Source organism: Podarcis liolepis (assembly GCF_965112155.1).
Source record: "Podarcis liolepis genome assembly, chromosome: 3".
In the NCBI taxonomy this organism is placed as follows: Eukaryota; Metazoa; Chordata; class Lepidosauria; order Squamata; family Lacertidae; genus Podarcis; species Podarcis liolepis.
In genome coordinates this window covers 62,460,514-62,480,651 of record NC_139557.1, presented here as the reverse complement: position 1 = coordinate 62,480,651, position 20,138 = coordinate 62,460,514, and the positions used below count along the sequence as shown (strand labels likewise).

Here is a 20,138-nt window from a genome sequence, read left to right as displayed (position 1 = left end):
TTCAGTGTGAATATTCAAAGAATAGTTGACATTTCTGTTCCCTGTTACCTATAGTGCTTTCCACTGATCTTTGCCATGATGTGGAACAGAATGTTTGAGGAGATGAGTGATAATTTGAAAAGTTTTTTTGGAAGAGTGGGATGGCTTCTTCTTGATCTTTTTTTAAAAAAAATAATAATTTACCGCTATCCATATATGAATTGATTATCCTGAAACTAAGGTAATGTGTTTCAATTTACTATTTTCTATTTGGTAGGTGTAAGCTACTGGGGGGAAAATGGGTCGCTCTAACACTAGATCACATTCTTCAAGATCAAAATCCAGATCACAGTCGAGTTCAAGGTCAAGATCCAGATCACACTCTAGAAAAAAGAGATACAGGTACATTTCTTCCATTTATCAACTTTCTCCGTGGTTTAGTTTTTTTAAAACATTTGAAAGACAGACTTTATTATCAGCAGAAATTTGAAATGCATGCTAAGAATCACCTAATAGCTTAAGTGCTGTTTTGAGAAGATTCAACTGATTTTAGAAGACAGTTTTTGCTTTGGCTACTGAAGCTTGTAGGCTACTGTTGAGTGTGGAGTAGTTGTACAGAGGATGTACAGGACTTAATGCTTATAGCAGATGAAATGTCAAGAAAGAAATGCCTATAAACAAGAGAAACCAAGGGAAATAGTTTCTCTGATTCTTTACCCTGACTCTCCCCAGCCTCCTCCAGCTCCCATCATATAAACAGAAAGAGTAGCTAGCTGCACATTTCTTTGAGGGAGAGCTTCTATATTTTATTCCATTGACAGAGCACTTTGAACCTCAAAGGCTGCCGTTCAGAGTGCCTCCTGATCTTAATGGAGTTACTTGGGGGCAGGGGTGTCTCTGGGCCATGCCACTGTACATAATATGGGTAACTCTTATTTTAGAAGAGTCATAAACTATGGGCACTAACATTTCTATTTATCTTAGTTCTAGGTCTCGGTCTAGGACGTACTCACGATCTCGCAGTAGAGATCGTGTTTATAATAGAGATTACCGCAGAGATTACAGAAATAATAGAGGAATGAGACGCCCCTATGGCTATAGAGGAAGAGGTAGAGGATATTATCCAGGAGGTGGAGGTAGATACCACCGTGGAGGTTACAGACCTGTTTGGAATAGAAGACACTCTCGAAGCCCTAGACGAGGTCGCTCACGTTCTAGAAGTCCAAAGAGAAGGTCAGTCTCTTCCCAGAGATCTCGGAGCAGATCTCGCCGATCCTACAGATCTTCCAGGTCTCCAAGATCCTCTTCATCTCGGTCTTCATCTCCATATAGCAAGTCTCCTGTATCTTCTAAAAGACGTGGGTCATCAGAAAAGCAAGCAAAGAAAACGGAGGGAGCTGCTTTACAAGACAGTCCATTAAAAAATAAATCACAAGAGGAGGAGAAGGGTGCATTTGAACATGATCCTTCTGAGGCACTAGATGATTTCAGTAAATCTGCAGCAGCTTCAGGTGATATTTGGCCTGGCCTTTCAGCATATGATAACAGTCCAAGGTCTCCCCATAGTCCTTCTATTGCTTCCCCACCTAGTCAGAGTTCCTCATGCTCTGATGCCCACTTACTCAGCACAGTCCACTCAGCAAAAAACACACCTCAGCACTCGCATTCCATTCAGCATAGCCCTGAGAGGTCTGGGTCTGGCTCCCTTGGAAATGGCTCTAGTCGCTATAGCCCTTCCCAGAATAGCCCACTGCATCACATTCCTTCAAGGAGAAGTCCTGCTAAAGCAGTTGCATCGCAGAATGCTCCACGTGAGGAATCTCGGATACGTTCTTTTTATCCTGAAGCTGGGGATCAAGAAAGTACAAAGGGTGCAAAATTTCTGAAAAGGTAGGAACCGTAACTACAAAAATAAAGATAACATAAATAGTACAGTAAGCATACTTTTTATACATTTATATTGTGCAATGAAAAGTACCTGAATTTTCTCTAATTTTATGCTGGTTATACTTAGGTTCTGACTTAGGAATGTATACATGAACTTTTCATTGTTTCTCAGTCAGAGCTGTAAATATACGTTTTCATTAGTATGTTACAGTGTCTTCATTGGAAGCAATTAAAGAATAAATACACTGCAGATTAATGTGTATTGAGAGTTCTGTTAAGAGAGTGATTTTCCCATATTTTTTACAGCTTTAATAAGAGTTGCTCTAGCAGTGTTAAGCACTACTACTGAAAGATCCTTTTGTCTTGGTAAAGGAAATACCATTGTGGTGGCCCAGATTTTTCAAAATTGCAAGATTGTATCTATCTTCAGTAGAGAAACATAATTTGTTAAATTTAAACTGGACATTGGCAACTTTCTAGCTGACAAGGTTCTCACCTTTGTTTATAATGTATCTGTAGAACTGAGCATAGCAGTAACCATTTATGCAATGTTGCGTCTTTTAAAAACGAAATAACCAGTTGGAAATCTGTTTATCTGAGCTCTGCAGGATAGATAGCACAATTCTGTTCACTTCTCAAATTACTGAATATATCTTCGGAAATATATCATTTTTTATAAAGGAAAATTTTTCTATTTGCTTAGTAATATATAATAAATGGCATACAAATATCGTAGAAGATTACAAATGAAATAGACTAGGGGGCTAGATGTACTTTTAATATATAGGAGAGACTAAAAATCGCATTGTATTGCTTCAGTAACTGCTTTGGCAAATGCCTTGCAATTTATTGTATCCAGATTGTGAGTATGTTCTACTATGTAAGCAGTGTAAGAAGACATTTTATAAGCTGTTTTTTTACAGTGTTATATGCTCTGAACTTCTGGAATTAAATGGGATACAGATACTGTATTTGTGCTGAAATGTATTTAAGAAAAATAATGATTTGTAAAAGAGAGCAGTTTTCTTACAAGATAAAGTAGGCACAAGAAATAGTTAAAAAATCTGAAGAGCCACTTAAAAATCTCATCAGTCAATATATAAAAAACGTTATAATTGTGTAATTAAATTTGTTTGCTTTGGTACTCATTTTGTGGAGTTGGGATGCCATAAAGATAAATGCTACAAACTGAAATGAAAGCAGTTGGGAGTTATTCTCCTCTTCTTTGCCATCCACAGGTACACAGATGAAGAGTCTAGAGTATACCTGCTTGATAGGAGTAATGCTAGGGAGAAAGATGGTCAGAAGGAGAGAGGGCTAGAAAAAGGGAGGACAGAGGGAGAGAGAGAGTGGGAGGACCAAGAAGCTTTGGAATATTATATGGATAAAGAATCTGGAAAACAAAAATTTAATGACTCTGAAGGGGAGGACACAGAGGAGACTGAAGATTATAGACAGTTCAGAAAGTCTGTTTTGGCAGATCAGGGTAAGGGCTTTGCTGCATCTCACCGGAATGCTGAGGAGGAAAGCTCAAAGTATAAATCTAAAATCTCTCTAAAGGCAAACAGAGAAAGTGAAGGATTTAGAGAAGATAAAAGTTACAAGCTTAAAGACACAACTAGCTATGTAGTGGAGAGGCCTAGTGCACTAAAAGATAAGCACAAGGAAGATGAGAAAGTATCAGAGAGAATGATGAAGAAAGAAAACCAATCGCCTGAGCAGGTAAAGTCTGAGAAGCTCAAAGAACTCTTTGATTATAGTCCTCCCCTGCACAAGAATTTGGATGCAAGAGAGAAATCTACTTTCAGGGAGGAGAGCCCACTTAGGATCAAAATGATAGCCAGTGATTCTCATCGACCTGAAGTTAAACTTAAAATGGCACCTGTACCACTTGATGATTCAAACAGGTAATGATCTGAATTTGTAACAGTTTTCACTTATCCATAAAGGAATTGCTTTTCATAATTTTTTATTCTTCTTTTTGTGTTATGCACTTTAGACCTGCTTCCTTGACTAAAGACAGGCTGCTTGCTAGTACACTTGTCCATTCAGTCAAGAAGGAGCAAGAATTCCGATCCATCTTTGACCACATTAAGCTACCACAGGCCAGCAAAAGCACATCAGAGTCATTTATTCAGCACATTGTGTCCTTAGTTCATCATGTCAAAGGTATGCTTTGAATTTGCCATACAAAGTGAGCATCACATGGCACTAGGAAAGTGATGGTGAAGTCAGTCCATTGGGAAATTCAGCCCTTTTATGTTCAAGTAGACTTCATGCTTTCCCCTTATGGTTATATAACATTCAGCATTCTAGGAAATGGATATGTAGATTTTGATGAGTGTTGCATAGTTTTAGAGAAGCTTTGGCAGATGTTACTTAAATTACTCCTGTTTTCCCTGGATTCAGATGAAAAGGAGAAGGAAATGAGATGGAGATTAAAGAGATGTGTAGGACAGAGAAATGGGAAAAGATGGGGATAATAGAGGTGAGAGAGCAGATAGTGTTAAGGGATACAGAGTAAAAAGATGGGGGTAACAGAAATTGAGCTGCAGAGACCCTTGTAGGTTGGGAGGAAATACTAAAAAGAGGGTTAACTGAGAAACGAAGGTTCAGGTGGAAAGATGAGTGTGTGCTATGATGTACAGAGCAACCTAGTTAGAGATGACTAAATAAAGTGCTGGCATAAAATCATAAAATTGTGGGAAATACAGTGGTTTCCTAATAAGAAAGTGGCCCTCGGGGTGATTTGAGTTGTGTACCTCTGGCATAGGCCAGTCTCTTGCATCTAATTGTGTGCATGTGTATCTGATACAGTTACAACTTGCTGAGATTTCATCTGGTCTTGAATAATTTTGGTTTGCACTACATGTCAACTTAATATAACAGAGAAATACAACATAACTCCTTGATCCTTACTGTCACACTCCAGTAGGAATTCTGTAGTGACAAATTAAGTCATCCTAATGTCAATATGTAGTGGAACTAAGTGCATTGCTGACTAAATAGCCTTGCATAGGTGTAAGTGTTTGTTTTTCAACTTACAGCCAGAAGTTGGGTCTCCTGCTCCAGTGTAAGGAACTTGGGCAGTCCATTTATATCTGGGTAGGCCTTGGATGGTACCCAAAGGGCAGAGATTGGCATGGGAGTGTGAAGTTAGTTGTCCTTAGGTACCTGTACAGGGCTGAACTTCAAAATCATTAGTTGTTTGGGAATCCAAAGACACACAGCATTGCATAGCCCCAGTGGGCAAAAGGAATGCATGCTCCTCTCCATAGTTGCATACTTGATATTTTGAGATGTATATGAATAATGCCATATAAAATTCCCCAGTGTGCCCCCTCCATAGTCCCATTAACTCTCTGGGTGACCTCCATTGTCATGTGAATGGACTTCCACTTGCTCAATGGGACTTCCCATTTCTCCTCTCCACCGTGTTGCCCTCTGCAGATCTTCTCTGAAAGGTCTCTGAACCATCAAGCAGATTTGAGGGGCATGGGAGCTAAAAGTGGGAAGAGAGGAAGGGGAAGTTTGATTGTACAAAGAAATATATTACACAGTTGGAACTGTAGTCTTGGATGTTACCCTTTCTGTGCATACACTATGGGTAAGAGCAATCTTATGTCACTTGGAAGTACAGGGGGCACAGACAGACATTATAACCCCAGCTTCAGTGCACTGGACCACCTGTAAAGTGAAAGATGGAATGGCAAGTTGGAGGCCAGACTGCAGCCTAGCTGTTACATGTACAAGGAACAGTGCACTGAAGCCAATCTTAGTTAGATTTTAGTGTGTTAGCACTTTTCTTATTTTGTAATTAAATGAGTTGCATTTAAATTAGTTATATTTAAAGCTGATTGGGATTGCCTGACTGATTCAAATGATATTCTTCTAGAAATATATATTTAAAGACACCCTGGTTACTAATAGATTTCTAAGTTTCTCTTCAAAACGATGATAGCTCTTACTTGATAGCTAGAAAGCTGCTATTTGGTGTAGCCAAGTCACAAGACTTACCTCCGAATCCAGCAAAACAAAACAAAAGCATCCACGTATGACATTGCTCAGTCATATATTTGAATCAAGCTGGTATTAGAAGGGGAAGATTTTCAATTGCAGCCAGAGGCATGTGCCTGTGTCTGCAAAACACTAGCTGGATGATTTAAGTATATTATAAGTCTAGAGATGTTATACGTTGGTTTGTTTTCTGTTGTTAGTCATTGGGGTTTCCCCCCTGGTGAAGTAGGCATCTGGGAAGAGAGCATAGGTAGCTGCCTTAATTTTGGTCAGACTTTTTGTCTATTTAGCCCAGTATGGTTTTGTTTAACTGACAGGAGCTCAATCAGAGGTCTTTCATGTTACCTACTCCTCTTTTTAACTTGAGAGGCCTGGGATTCAATATGGGACCTTGAGCTTGCAAAATATGTGCTTTATTGCTTAACTACAGTTAATTCTCTTATCTAATGTTACTGATATGTATAGCTGTTTTCCTAGCATTTCCACATGCATATACGTTAGTTTGAGTAGTGGGTCTGCCAAATCTATTCATTGGAAGGCACCATCACTCAAGCTCAGCAAATATCAACTGCATGTGACTGCATGATTAAGGACAGATTTTGGGTTGTATTCAATGTAGCACTAATGTGAACATTATGTTGGTGTAAGGATTTCTTCTTGTGCAATGGTATGTTCTTCCCCTGTGGACCCATGAAATCTGTTCTGGAGTTCCCCCAGCCCTCCAGAGCAGATTTGGGGATGATGGGGGAGAAGAGGGGGGGTTTCATTTTGCTATTTCAAGAATGTAGTTAAATACCACCCTAAATTTCCTGCTTTATGTTGCTTTTTCTTGAGGAACAGCTAGTTTTGTTATAATAGGAATGAATCATGAAGAATTTCAAAGATGTGAATTTGCTGGTGAAAATATTGAAAATAACATAGTATATGGACTGATTGACCAGATCTCTAACAGTTATGCAACATGGGGCACAATATTATAATAAAGTTACTAAAAATTCATTTTCTTATGCTTTTATTTCTCTCACTGTACTAACTTAGATGTTGCTAATTGTTCATCAAGGGAGGAGCAAACAATTGATTTTTTTGCCTACTATAGGATGAGATCCAACATGGCAAGAGCCAGAATTTGTTCCCGTAACAAGCCAGCTTCTTCTCCTTCTCTCCTTTGCATGCCCCCAAATCTGCCCTGGCGAGTTGGGGGACCCTTGAGCAGATTTTGGAGCTGCAAGGAGCTGGAGGGTGGAGAAGAGAAACCAGTAGTCATATTGCATAAGCAGATTTTCTTTATGCAAGTGGGTGTACATCATTGGATGTCACCCTTAGAATGAAGTATTTATCTTGGCCTAGATAGAAAGTTACATTTCTGTATGTCTCGTGTTATATTTGTACATCGACTGTGGTTGTCACCTGATCTTCTAAACATTTTTTATTCATGCCAATTTGAGAACTGCAAAATAAATCTTAATAAGCTTCCCTACCCAGAAAATGTTTTACCAAATTATGAAATCCCTGACATTATGCTACCTAAAGAGATCATTTAAATTGAATGGTTCCAGTGAATATATAAAATACACAATTTGACCAGATATCACTAATCTGTGACCAAATTAGTGCTGTGTCTAAATCATAATTTGTTTCCAAAGGTATTTAAATCTTTTTACACACTTGAAAAAACAAAACAAAACCTGTGGATCGAGTTTTGGTAAAAGCGTAGTAGTAATTTTACATTATTGGTGCAATGCAGCTAGACTAAACAGCTCTTCACTTTCCTAGAGCTGAAAATGCCCAGTGATATTTTCTTTTTCATTGCAACTAGGTCCTGGAATGTGTTTTGAAATGGCAAAATCCATATTACAAAAGTAAAATAGCTGTTGAAAGATAACAGATGCACAAACAGGCAAAGTTGAACCTTCTATCTTCCTGGCAAAAATGGCACAAAAACTGAGTTGCTAGCTCAAATTCCTGTGTTTGATGGAATTATGATTGAGGCACTACCCTTGTAGTGGCCATATCAAGTTTTAATGATTGGTTATGAGAGATGTGCTGGATGTTGGGCGGTAAGTTGATACAGATGTACATTGACCTGTTAAGCGGATAGCTTGCTTTATTTGTAGCATTTAACAGTCCGTTATAATTTTACACGTGTTTCTATTTTACATTTACATTCAAACATCTGTTGAACTGGTCTTTCAAAACGTAATGTGTGTTACTAATTTAATGGTCTTGGGTTAAAAAAAGGAAACTTTTAAATATGCTACCAAGTTTGCCAAGATGCCAGATGTTTAAATATATTCAGCTGTTAAGGTCTTCATTCTGGTCTGAAAAGAAGAAGTTGTGTTTCTTTTAAGAAAAAAACCTCCCATATCTTTATCTTATATATGTTTACTTAGAAATAAGTCCGAGTGAATTTAAGAGGGCTTACTCTAATATAAACGTGTGTAGGGTTACATCATTAATGAAGAACACTTAGCTCTATATGTATCAATTAATTAAATAACCAAAGAAGCTCTCTTTAAATTTGTAATATTTTCCTCTACAAATACAGCAATGTATTCTGCTCTTCTGGGCACAAAGCAAAAATGTTTGGTAAAAAGAACTGTCTCCGGCATTAAAAAGTTACGTTTTTTGAATTAGTAGTGGTACTGGGCAGTGTGTATGTGTAGAGAAAATTGTAAAATACAATGGTTACCTGTTGCTGTACTTTAAGAAAGATGTGGGAACAACTGTTATTTTTGTGTCTTGTATATTTTAAGAATTCATTTGCTTCTTTTACATCCTTGTTTGGTATGATATATATGTGTGTGTGTGTGTAGTGAAATTAGACAGTATTTGTCCTCTGCAACCAACAGAACAATATTTCAAGTCAGCTGGAATGACCCTAAGTGAGAGGTTCACTGCTTATCAGAAGTCTACTGAAGAACATAGCACCCGGCAAAAGAGTCCTGAAATACACAGGTGCAGTATTACATAGTTTTCTCTGCTTCTTGCCTAGCTGAAATACTAGTTACTCTCCAAAAGATAAATAACTTCTTAGTGAACCAATAAGTTCCTTATCTAAAATAGATATGGAGCAGGAATGGAGAAGAAATTATTGGGGGAAATTGCCAGATCAGTTGTGATACATACTTAATTGTTAAAGTCTGGTAATAATAGAAAATGTTTCATGAATTGAAAATGTTTCTGTAATAGGACACACTCCTGACTGGGTTTTTCTTTCTTTCAAAAAGGCAGGAGGTTGGAGATCTGAAAGTGGGGAATTTAATATGAATCCCTTGTCATGGTTACTTCCTCTTGAGGTTTAGATTTCCCCCCTGTGAATGGATGGAGACCTATTGAAATGGGGCTCTGTAGGACTTCTGGTATGTTTGGCACTGCTGTTGAAGCCTTAGTTGCTCTGTAGAATATGGAGATGACTTGGCAGTTGACATCATAGTGCCCAGGTGTCCTTCTCCATAGCAGAACCTGGGCAGCATTTGGTATATAGCTATACTGGTACCTGTTTCTGGGGAAGAAGCGGGATATTATTATGGTTATGGTGAGGGAGACAGGGCAGCTTAAGTGCAGAGAAATGAAGACTTGTGCTGAGACCTGATCACTATATTGAGATTATTCTGTGGGAGTGTTGCTGCTAAATTAAAAAATTATGTTCACCACTGTATTCACAGTGTTAATTAGCTGAACCTTTCCAGATGTATAAAGGCCTATTTACAGTGCAGTTCAGAAAGGCAAGCAATAGGAATACCACAAAGAGATATATATGGAGTTGCCTTAGAAAACAGTCCAAAAAATCCAGCTGGTTTAAAATAGGGCAAAAAGAACACCGATGCTTTGTTAACTGCACTGACTCCTAGTCAATTTCTGGGCCCAGTGTTGGTATTGACTGAAGATAGTCTCCTCCCGTGTAGATGTACCTGGACCCCAAGATCATATTCAGGGGTCTGTCTGTAGGTGCTCCCATCCAATGAGGTGAGGTGGATGGCCACTGGGTAGAGGGCCTTTTTAGTGGTGAGGCCCCAGTTGTAGAATGTTATCTCCAAAAAGGTTGTGGTCTTTTTGGTGCCAAATGAATACTTTTTTATTTTCAAACGTCGTTTAGATTTAGTGTATTTTTAAGTTCTGTGCACTATTGTTGTTTTCTGATGCTGTTTTAATTGATTAATATTTTATGTCTTTCTTCTATTTTTACATTTCATAGCTTAACTTCTATATGTAAACTGCCCAGAGAATTTTTTGTTGATGGGCAGTATAGAAATATTGTAAGTAAATCAATAAGTGCTTCATTCAGTTTAAATGGTAATTGTGTATATTGGCAGGACCAGCACAAAATTTCCTGGTACCTGAGGGCACAGCCAGCACTGCTTCCCAGTGTACCATTCCCATGCACTGATCTACTGCCTACTCCTTTTGGTCTTTTTTGCTGCATCAGTGGCAGCAGCATGGATGAGCTCTCTCCAGGGCTTCCTACTTGGCAGTGCTTCACTCTAATGAAGAATTCTAGAGAACATAGGATCATTGCAGACAGAGGCATTGTGGGCCAGGTGGCTCTGAAGGGTGTCTTTGTCTTTGCTTTGACACCATGGCAGCCAGCAAATACCTTTTAAATTTAACAGTGTACTACTTTTAAACTTTAAACTGCTTACTCTTCCTTTGAACAAGGCTGGGTGACCCAGTTCCAGTTAAAAGCCTTGTAGGAACTCCTTGAGTGCTAAATAGAAGGATGACCAGACTGAGGGACAGTGTGTGAATATGCTCTTCTCAGTCTGCCATCTGAAGAGAAGGTCTCAGTATAGCTAATGGATGGGCTGGGCCTGTCGGGGAGGGGGTCCGAAACTTTATGGCCAGGATACAAAGAGCAAAGGGAACTATATGTGCTTTCCCCATAGCTATACTCTGTACTGTATCACAAACTGTATGTAGTTACAAAAGTACATACAGTGCAATTGCTCAAAGAGAATTGGAATTCTCACTGGGGCTTTCTCTGATATACAGCTCTTTGACTCAAGGCCTAAGTTTGCAAAAAGTTAAATAGGATATAAAACATTACTCCCTAACTCTAGCTATGTGTGTTTAAGTGAATGATGATACCTGTCAAATGAACTACAGGTTTTGTTTTTCTCTGTGTGGAGTTGCTATGTCTGTGTATTGTTAATGTAAAAAGGCATTTGAATTTTCTAGTTTGAAATTGCCCCTGAAAGAAAATGTTGCATTATGTGGTTTTTGAATACTGCTGTTGGTTTAACTTCGTGGAAATGTGTAGCTGTTGCTATTTTGATTTGACTGGTAGGTCTATGGGTTTTATTCTTGAGATGTATCTGTACTTTTTAAATGGGTTCAATTTTAGACTGCACAATGGCACTTCTTCTTTTGTGTTTCCAGTTTTCCACTTGACAGAGATGAATGTTGGCAGCCATAATTATTACTTTTAAAAATCTTGCATTTAGGAGGATTGACATCTCTCCAAGTGCCCTGAGGAAGCATACCCGTTTAGCGGGAGAAGAGAGAGCCTTTAAAGAAGAAACTCAGAAAGTAGGTTCTAAATTGATATTCTTAATTTTAGTTTTGGTTTAAAGCATCCAAGCCCTTTATCCCAGAGGCATGTTTTACAAATTCTGCTTTTATCATTTTATGTCTTAAGTGATAATAGGTCTGACCTAGTTCTGATCATTTTCGAAGGATGCAGTGGACCAGTTTTGTGTAATCTAATTGTGACATTTTATCACTTTGACACAAAAGGATTACTGTACTTTTTGTTCTTAGAAAAATAGACAATGGATTCTCCGAATTTGCTTAATTCTCGAATTTGCCAGTCGCACTAAAGTCTTTCACTCTCAGGAGCAGTTTTTTCCCCTTTTAAGTGGGGGTGGGTGGGGGTGTGATATCCAGAAAGCCCTGTTTCACGAGTGGTATCCTATCTCTGGCTTCAATCCATTAATTACCAATGTTATCCACAAAGGATGTAAAATAAGCTTTTCTTTAGACTGTCCTAGTAATTGTTAAAGATGTTGTTATATTGAAGTTTTGTTCCTGGATAATACTTGAAAGCTTCTTTCAGGTCTGCTTTCTTTTTGTAAGAGTAACTTTTCAGTCCCAATTCAAGCAAGTTTACTCTCTTCTGTGAAAGATCATTCTACTAAATGTGCAAAAGAACTATTGGGAAAGGGAATATCGCTTACATAGCTGGGTAACAATGGAATCCTATGCCTGTTTATTTAGATGCATTCCCACTAGGTTCATTATGATTTACTTACAGGAAAGTGTGTATAGGATTGCATGCAAAGAGGTTGATTTCCTATTTCATTCTCTTAAGGGTTTTTAATACTAAAACACTGCACATTTCTGATCCAGGGAGATAAAAAATTAAAGTGTGATGCTGCAGATCTTCGACATGACATCGACCGTCGTAGAAAAGAAAGAAGTAAAGAACGAGGAGACTCTAAAGGTTCCAGGGAATCCAGTGGATCAAGGAAGCAGGAGAAAATTCCAAAGGATTACAAGGATTATAAATCTTACAAAGATGACAGGTAAAAGGCTTAGCTCCCATAACCAGGCTTTTAGTTTCTAATTAGACTTTTGTAATTATAAGCTTAATTGCTTTCAGTTATCACTGTACAATGGAACATCTAAATTTAAACAATTAAAATTATTTGTTTTACAGCAAAAATGTATTTGTCTTTTACACGGCTTATGGTGGATGAGGACAAAAACTTTGGAATAGCAAGCTAACACTGAAAAAAAATGACAAATTAATCTGTCCTATTATCCAGGCTACATCAGGAGGTTGGACTTCAATGCAGTACATTTCTGTAAACAGTTTGTGTAAGAACTTTGGTTCGTTATGCTTGATTCCGCACTTTTTCAACTCATAACACCCAGATTATGAGAATTTTACTGACATGTAGGCGTAATGTGGGAAAGGGGGGGTGAGAGTTATTTCCCCCCCTCAAGACAGATAGTGGGCTCAGAGAAACAGGTTAGTCTTTAATAAAGCAACTTACTCAATGTGAACTTGTAGCAGTGATAAGAATTACTTCAGGTATATCTACCTTTGGGGATTTGTATTATATTCTATAAAAACAGTAAAATCAATGCCAAATGTATTTGCTTTGGGAAAATTGAATGTGAAGATCATATTTTCCTGCTCTTACTTACATAATCATGGATTTACTTGCACTTTCTGTTTACTTTCTTACACTGATGTCCATACAACCATCAGTTGCTGATTATTTCTGCACCCTGGGTTTATATAGCAAAAAGGCAATATCAATTTTTGCTTCTTGGTAAGATGTACAAAATAAATGAAATAGTATCACTTTAGAATTTTCCCCTACCTTTTATTCTCTCTTCCATTGTAAAGCATGCATATATATTTAAATTAGTTTGCTGGCTAATAGGTTCTCCTTGTTAGGTGCTCATGAGCCATTAGCTGTTAAAGAGTTATAGATGGAAACTGGATAGTGTAATAATACTGCACGTTAGATTCAAACAAGAAAAGTGGATAGCTTCTATGGGCACAGAAAATAAATCCTATGTATAGGATGCTACAGCAAACAGTATGGTTTCTTATTTTTCAGTAAACAAAAAAGAGAGCAAGACCGTTCTCGATCTTCCTCAACTTCCTCCCCATCTTCCTCCTCATCCAGTTCCCGAGAAGAAAAGGACAGCAAGAAAGAAAGAGATGAAGAATTTAAACCCCATCACGAGCAGAAAGAATACCCAGGTTTTACAGGAGTTGGAAGACCTAGAGGCACATTTGTGAGTTTCTACCATACTTTTCCTCATTTTTTTTAAATGTCATAATTATAATAACTGCATTCAAATTATTAGGATTTAGTTGTTTTATGTGAAATATTATGGAAGTTCATTTTGAAGAAGTTCCTGCTGGAAATGTAGCTTGCAAGGAGGAAATATATAAAATCCTATCCTAGATAGGGATATATTTATCTTTTTTGGCTTAAAATAATAAAAATATGCACAATAAACATCTAGTCACACCTGCGGTATTTCCTATTGCGTTCTACCATTAGCTTGCACATATGCTTGGTAGTCATGATTTTAAGTGTTTGAAAAGTTGATTGTGAATTTTCTCACAGAATATTCTACCTTGTTGATGATAATTAAGGAGTAAGTTTTTCTGCTGTGTGTATTCCTTTTTCCATATTCTTTGTTTTGCTTTTTTGTAGTTCTAGTCTCTTTTTAATCATGAGCAGTGTTGAGCAGGAGGGACCAAATTAATCAGAGTAATGCGTGACTACAAGAGGAAACAGTGCCATCTGGGCTTTCATGTTCAGTGACAAATAAGGAGCCAATTCATCCATTATTTGAGATTGGCATGAGAGACAGGTGTATACAATTTTAAAGCAGTTGCCTTATTTGTATTGAGCTAAAGTTCATTGCACTCTGGATAGTATCATGTGCTTTAAAATGGGATGAGAGAGTTCATTATGGGGAGGAGCAAGATGCAGTTTTACTGCCTACATCTCATTGCAGGCCAAATCGAACAATGGATTACTTATACCCAACCCAAAATTCACTAGTAAGGTGTTGGTTTTGTGTGACACGTAGTCACAGTTAAGTAATGCCTGTTAATTGCAAATGCCAAAATCCTGAGGCCCTTAAAATTGCAAGATTTAAATAACCCAGAGTTGGCTTGTTGTTGGGTCTCTTCTTTGCTGTGCTTTTGGTTTCATTGTTTCAGAATAGAGTAGGATAGCTAAATTCTTAATAGTAAAATATTATAGTTTATCAAGGGTACCTAAACTAGGGCTAAGTATTTTAAAGAATTACAAGAAATTGTTATGTTCAATTGGACTATGAGCAACCAATATTTGTAAAAACTGACCTAAGAAGTTACACAAGAATATAATCAACAATAAAGGGATATATAACATTCTTGTTATGGAATGACATGTATGCTGTGAAATATAAAGCAACATTTTAACAGCTTTAGTAGTTTAAATGGGAAGATGGAATTGGGACTGGTTATCATTATTGAGGGTGTATCCAGTTTTAAATTTTAAGAAACACTATTACTTGGTGGCAAATAAGTATATTAGAGAGAGATGATTTAGTGGTGCTTTCTTTTATTTCTTTAAAGTATTTTTATTCTGCTCTTCATGCAGAAAAAAACGGCTCTTGTGTGACTTACAAAAATCATCAAAAAGGTAGTCCTTGCCCTTGGGCTTTAGATCAAAAGAGAGACACACAGAAGCAAAAGGGGTTTGAAGGGGGGCGAGGAAACAAGCTCATGCACTTGAGCTTCTTGTAATGACCACCTGGAATTGAAAGATTTGGGAAAGAAGAGCTAGAAGTTGCTGGTCTTTCAGCAGACTCTTAATGTGCGCTCAATAATTTGGTTTGTTTTCTTCACATGATGTGAGTGGACTTAAAGGGTAATACAACGCACTTGCCCAAGCATGCAATCCTGTATGCAAATTCTGTATCCCCATGTTATATATTAGACTTAGAATTTACATACTTAATATAAATGTAAGTATGTAATTTTAAGAACCTAAGCTTCAGGCAACCTATTCTTTTCTTCCTTATAGCAGTTGCTCCTCCACATCTGCCTCAACACTACACCACAATCTTTTTATCTTTTCAGAAATGTTACCAAAGTCCATTTTCCAAGATCTTCAAATTAGTTACTTAATGTGGTTTATACCTTAGTTATAATCATTTAATGTTTTTGGTGTAAGTAATATTGTGCCATATAGTTCCTGTTATAAATGAGCCTTCTATATAGGATAGTGTATGAAACATTGAAAGGCAGCTATGACTTGGACAGAACTGTGGGTCTTGCCATGCCAGCAACTAGAAACAGGCCAAGACTGTTTTTTTAATGCTACTTCTTTTAAGTTACTTGACAGTATTTTTCCTATTACATCTCTGTTGTGCTATTTCAGTTAAAATGCATTTTTAAAAATCTAGGCTCTTTCCATGTCTCTTACCTTTTCTCCTTTCTTGCTTTTTATGTTGAATATTCTAGACTACCAGACTTTGATTGTTCATTGTAATGTGCAGTAAGAGAACAGTAACTCCCGAACACATGTGTTTAATTTCTCCATCCTTCAAAGCTAGGCTTTTAAGCTGCTTCTTTGGAGAACTAGAAGCATCAGCAAAAAATGCTGAATTTTGTGTTTTCCGTGGAATACTAGACATTAGAAATTTATCACTATCATATACTACTTTTTCAAAGTGTTATCTTGGATACGCCCCTTTAAAAAAAAATGTAAACGCTCTTCTGCTAGCTAGAATGCCATTACCTTAAAGTGGCTGTTAAATTCTGTAGATTGATCCATAAGCCACTTCATTTGTGTGTGGTATTATCTGATGAATGATAACAAAGCATATTAGTTCATGCATTAGGAATTTATCATTTGCTTTGTGTAAACAAATTAAATGCATAAATGCTTTGGTTAATCAGTTTCGAATTAGGGGCAGAGGAAGAGCCAGAGGCGTGTTTGCTGGAACAAATACTGGTCCCAGCAACTCAAACACTACTTTTCAAAAGAGACCGAAGGAGGAGGAATGGGATCCTGAATATACCCCAAAAAGCAAGAAATACTTCTTGGTGGGTGCCATACTATTATGCATGCATCTTTTCTCAAAGCTTGTCTTATAAGCAAATTTATGTAGGCAATATCTAAAGCATCTTCTATCATTTGAAGAATCTTAAGAGTCCTATAGGGGGAGCATTAGAGCGCATACTTGCTTTTATATCCATCTACGTAGGCTGATAAGAAATGACTAGCGGTAGAAGACAGGTCTTTTTGCACAACCTCTTGCTTGTCAGTTGTGAAGAGAAAAGGAAAGAAAGTCTAGCACTTACAATAGGCGTCCCCAAACTCGGCTCTCCAAATGTTTTGGGACTACAATTCCCATCATTCCTGACCACAGGTCCTGTTAGCTAGGGATGATGGGAGTTGTAGTTCCAAAACAGCTGGAGGGCCGAGTTTGGGGGTGCCTGACTTACTCCTGCAATACAAAGTTGTAAATACCTTATTCTATAGCAGATTTCACAGTTGTAATACCTGCAACTGTAAGGTGTTCGGCTTGCATAAGACTGTGAGAGAAACCGATAGTAACTGCACCACTGGTTTCAGTTGAATAAACATTAAAATTTTGCCCCTCCTGTTCACCCCAACCGCCTCCCCCAAGTACCTTTTAGGCCCTGAGGAAGTTATAAATGATTCCCTGACCCAAAGCCTTTGGTCAATATATGACTAGAAAGAAAAGCACATTTTTGCATTGTATTCTCTCCTGATGCCCCTTAGACCCAGGTGTTTTTTTTTGGGGGGGGGGATGTTTACAACAAACTTTACCTGCACCATAACCTTGTGCTGCTTTTATGAGGCAAAAGAGAGTTATTTATGCCTTCCCTATCAGTGTTAGCCTGGTCGTCCAGTGTCAGGTAATGGGCAAGTTTATCCCCCAAAGGGTTGCCCCCAGAGTATAGCATTTCCAGTAGCAATTCATTTATTGGAGGGAAAGTAAAAGCATCCATTCAAGGAAGCCACTGAAGTCCTGTCGTCTATCCAAAGTAATTTGGGCTTTGCAATTCCTTGTTTTTAGCCTGTTTGCATTGGGAAGAAAGTCAAGACTATATCTGAATAGCCTTGTCTGTCCTGTGTTCTGTTACATGGTCTACACTATGTCAATATTGGGAACTTGCATTTCTGTGTAAAATCTTTCTGATTGCTCACTTGGCAGATTTTTATAGATGAAAATCCAAAAATGTAATGTAAGTGTGATCTGCAACAAAATGTTAACAGTGCTTGTTCCCCTTTCCCCCTCCTCCAGCAGTCAGCCAACATTTTGTAGGCATTGTACATACCTAGCCCTAATTGGGCTGTTTTGGGAATCCTCCACTTTATTCTGGTTTTTTGTACTTCTGCAAATCTTGGGAGTTCCTCTGCGTTTTGACTATATAAGTTATAGTTGCAACCACACTCATTCCTCAACATTGGAAATTGAGAGAATGATGAATGATGGTTAGTTTTCTTTGATTTTTTTGATGTAGCAAAATCTGCCATGTGACTTTTCAGAAAATATGTATATTAACCCATTATTTACTGTTTCTTCCCATACATTTTTGCATTCCATCAATTAGTACTGGTAAACCCGAGGGTGTAGTATAGATAATTGAAACATAGACAATTTATATTGAATCAGACAAGCAGAAGTTTAGAAGCCTGTGCAAATGACTAAGATATTTTGTTGCACCTAAAACTATGAATAATCTGTTCTGTGTTCCTTCAAATCGATGAGGGCCCTTAGATCAGTGGCACAGCATATGCTTTGTATATCTAACACACTAAATTTAATCACTGGCATCTCCAGTTAAGGGAACTTTGGTAGCAGCTCTGGGAGATGCCTCTACCCAAGACATAGTTTTGCACAAGTTTTCCAGTCCAAATGGACAATGCTGAGTTTGATGGACCCAATATTCTAACTTGATATCGGGCAATTTTGTATGTCTGTATGCTTCAGAACATCAAGAACAAATGACTCAGCTACAGTTTTTAGCTATGTGAAGCAGGCGGTTTAAACTTTTCCAAATAAAGTGTGTTATGTGCTTAATTTTCCATTGTTAATCCATGTTTTACTCTAGCATGATGACAGAGATGATGGTGTAGATTACTGGGCTAAAAGAGGAAGAGGTCGTGGCACTTTCCAGCGTAGCAGAGGAAGATTCAACTTCAAAAAATCAGGTAGCAGTCCAAAGTGGACACATGACAAATACCAAGGGGATGGGCTTGTGGAAGATGAAGAAGAAACAATGGAAAATGAAGACAAGGAGAGACGCAAAGAAGAAAAAGTAAGTGGTTCTGGTTTATGAACTCCTTTATTGCTCTATGAATTCTAATTTTAACTTTAAATGGCTTAAAAACCCAACGTGTAAATAGTGCAAACATTTTCATCTCTTTTTGCACAGGAATAGTAAATTTGAAGATGAACTACAGCTGAAAACATCTATGTGCTATCTACACAGCATTATAATATGACTTGTCTTCAAATGAATGTAAGCATTTTACTTAAATTTTATTGTTGGAGAGTAGTTTAGTTTAGTTTTTGTTTTTTGTTCTTTTGCAATCTCACTAAATAGTAACTGTTGATGATTATACAAAAGCAAGTAGAAAAAGTACAATACTATTTGTCATGAGCAACTTTTTAAAATGTTTACTGATTGTTATAAGCAGTGTAACTTTGCTTTGTCCAGAATATATGGTGAGAACCCTGAAAGTTGTATTTCATTGCCCCTTCCACAGCTGTGTTTATTCTAAAGTAAAACTTAGGTCTGCACATCTAAATCTTGAGGCAGCGTTTTAAAATAAATCAGTACTAAAGATCAATTCTATGATGGAGTTAGTGAACTTTTTATTTGTGTGGCTTATGTTTAAATTGCAGCATAATATTACTTTGACTGATTTGGGGTGGGAGACTAATAATTTGTTTAACGCAGCCACCAAATGTCTCAGCATTTGAACAGCACTGCAAGATTAAGGATTTGCAATCTGTTTTCACAAAGCTTGCTATTGATCACGTTTGAGAACCTGAGTACTTTGCTATCTTTTGTATCCCATTTTCTGAAAAATGAGTGCAAATAGGACATTATGCAAGTCAGTGTTGGGATCTTATTAATTCTCTCATACATTCACATTTCTAGAACACGATGGGAGTTCTCTTCTGAACTGATCTAGATCTGACAAGTAGAGCTGTAGCTTAACAGGTGCTACGTTTCTCCGTCCACATACCCTTACTGCTAATGGGGAAATGCCTCAACTGTTTGTGCAACAGCACTAAAAGTAGCTTGACCTTCTGCATACTTTTCTTACAAGAAGACTTGTCCTACATTCCAAACCTTTAGGCGTACGACAGAAAGAGGTAAATTGTAGTGAAAAAGTTACCTTTTAACACAAGCATGTTTCAGTGTTCCCCCCCCCCAGAGTTTACATGCATAATAAACATAGTCTTATGTAAAGCACTAGATGCTATCGATTTATAACATTTAAGCAGTGTGTATAACGAAATGACATTATTACTGCAGGAACATTAGAGGAAGACTCACTGACATCTCGTGAAAGTGTCGGCCAGAAAACTCATGGCAATATTGATCCAGCTACCAAATGTATCAATCTTTTCCCCAGTTTGTAAAATAGTATTTTCCGTGGGTTTTCTTCAGATAAATAACTTTACCATTTGGATATCTTCATGTTTTCAGTCTTCAGTGGAATAAAGATGTGAAAATTCTAAAA

General features: G+C 37.6%; 1 protein-coding gene and 1 long non-coding RNA gene across 21 annotated transcripts in view; one reads left to right on the top strand and one right to left on the bottom strand.

Annotated features, from left to right (window-relative positions):
- The window catches only part of BCLAF1 (BCL2 associated transcription factor 1), a 26,048-nt gene extending 5,910 nt beyond the window's left edge, over positions 1 to 20,138 (top strand). For 4 of the 20 annotated variants that reach the window (XM_083498080.1, XM_083498073.1, XM_083498081.1 and 1 more), the window contains 10 exons: positions 257 to 381; positions 964 to 1,869; positions 3,105 to 3,773; positions 3,866 to 4,035; positions 8,733 to 8,838; positions 11,325 to 11,409; positions 12,229 to 12,404; positions 13,455 to 13,635; positions 16,307 to 16,453; positions 18,494 to 18,736. In XM_083498080.1, coding sequence (XP_083354206.1) covers positions 278 to 381; positions 964 to 1,869; positions 3,105 to 3,773; positions 3,866 to 4,035; positions 8,733 to 8,838; positions 11,325 to 11,409; positions 12,229 to 12,404; positions 13,455 to 13,635; positions 16,307 to 16,453; positions 18,494 to 18,721 — 2,772 coding nt within the window. In that variant the 5' untranslated portion in view covers positions 257 to 277 and the 3' untranslated portion in view covers positions 18,722 to 18,736. Of the gene's footprint in view, positions 1 to 256; positions 382 to 963; positions 1,870 to 3,104; positions 3,774 to 3,865; positions 4,036 to 8,732; positions 8,839 to 11,324; positions 11,410 to 12,228; positions 12,405 to 12,538; positions 12,700 to 13,454; positions 13,636 to 16,306; positions 16,454 to 18,493; positions 18,737 to 18,817 lie in introns of those variants that run through there. The other 16 variants (XR_014524834.1, XR_014524840.1, XM_083498075.1 and 13 more) reach the window with 12 other exon arrangements.
- Positions 9,223 to 15,167, bottom strand: LOC310704583. Its single transcript, XR_014524900.1, has 2 exons — positions 10,459 to 15,167; positions 9,223 to 10,266 (listed from the first exon to the last, which is right to left on the bottom strand). It is a non-coding gene; the product is annotated as an uncharacterized lncRNA (long non-coding RNA).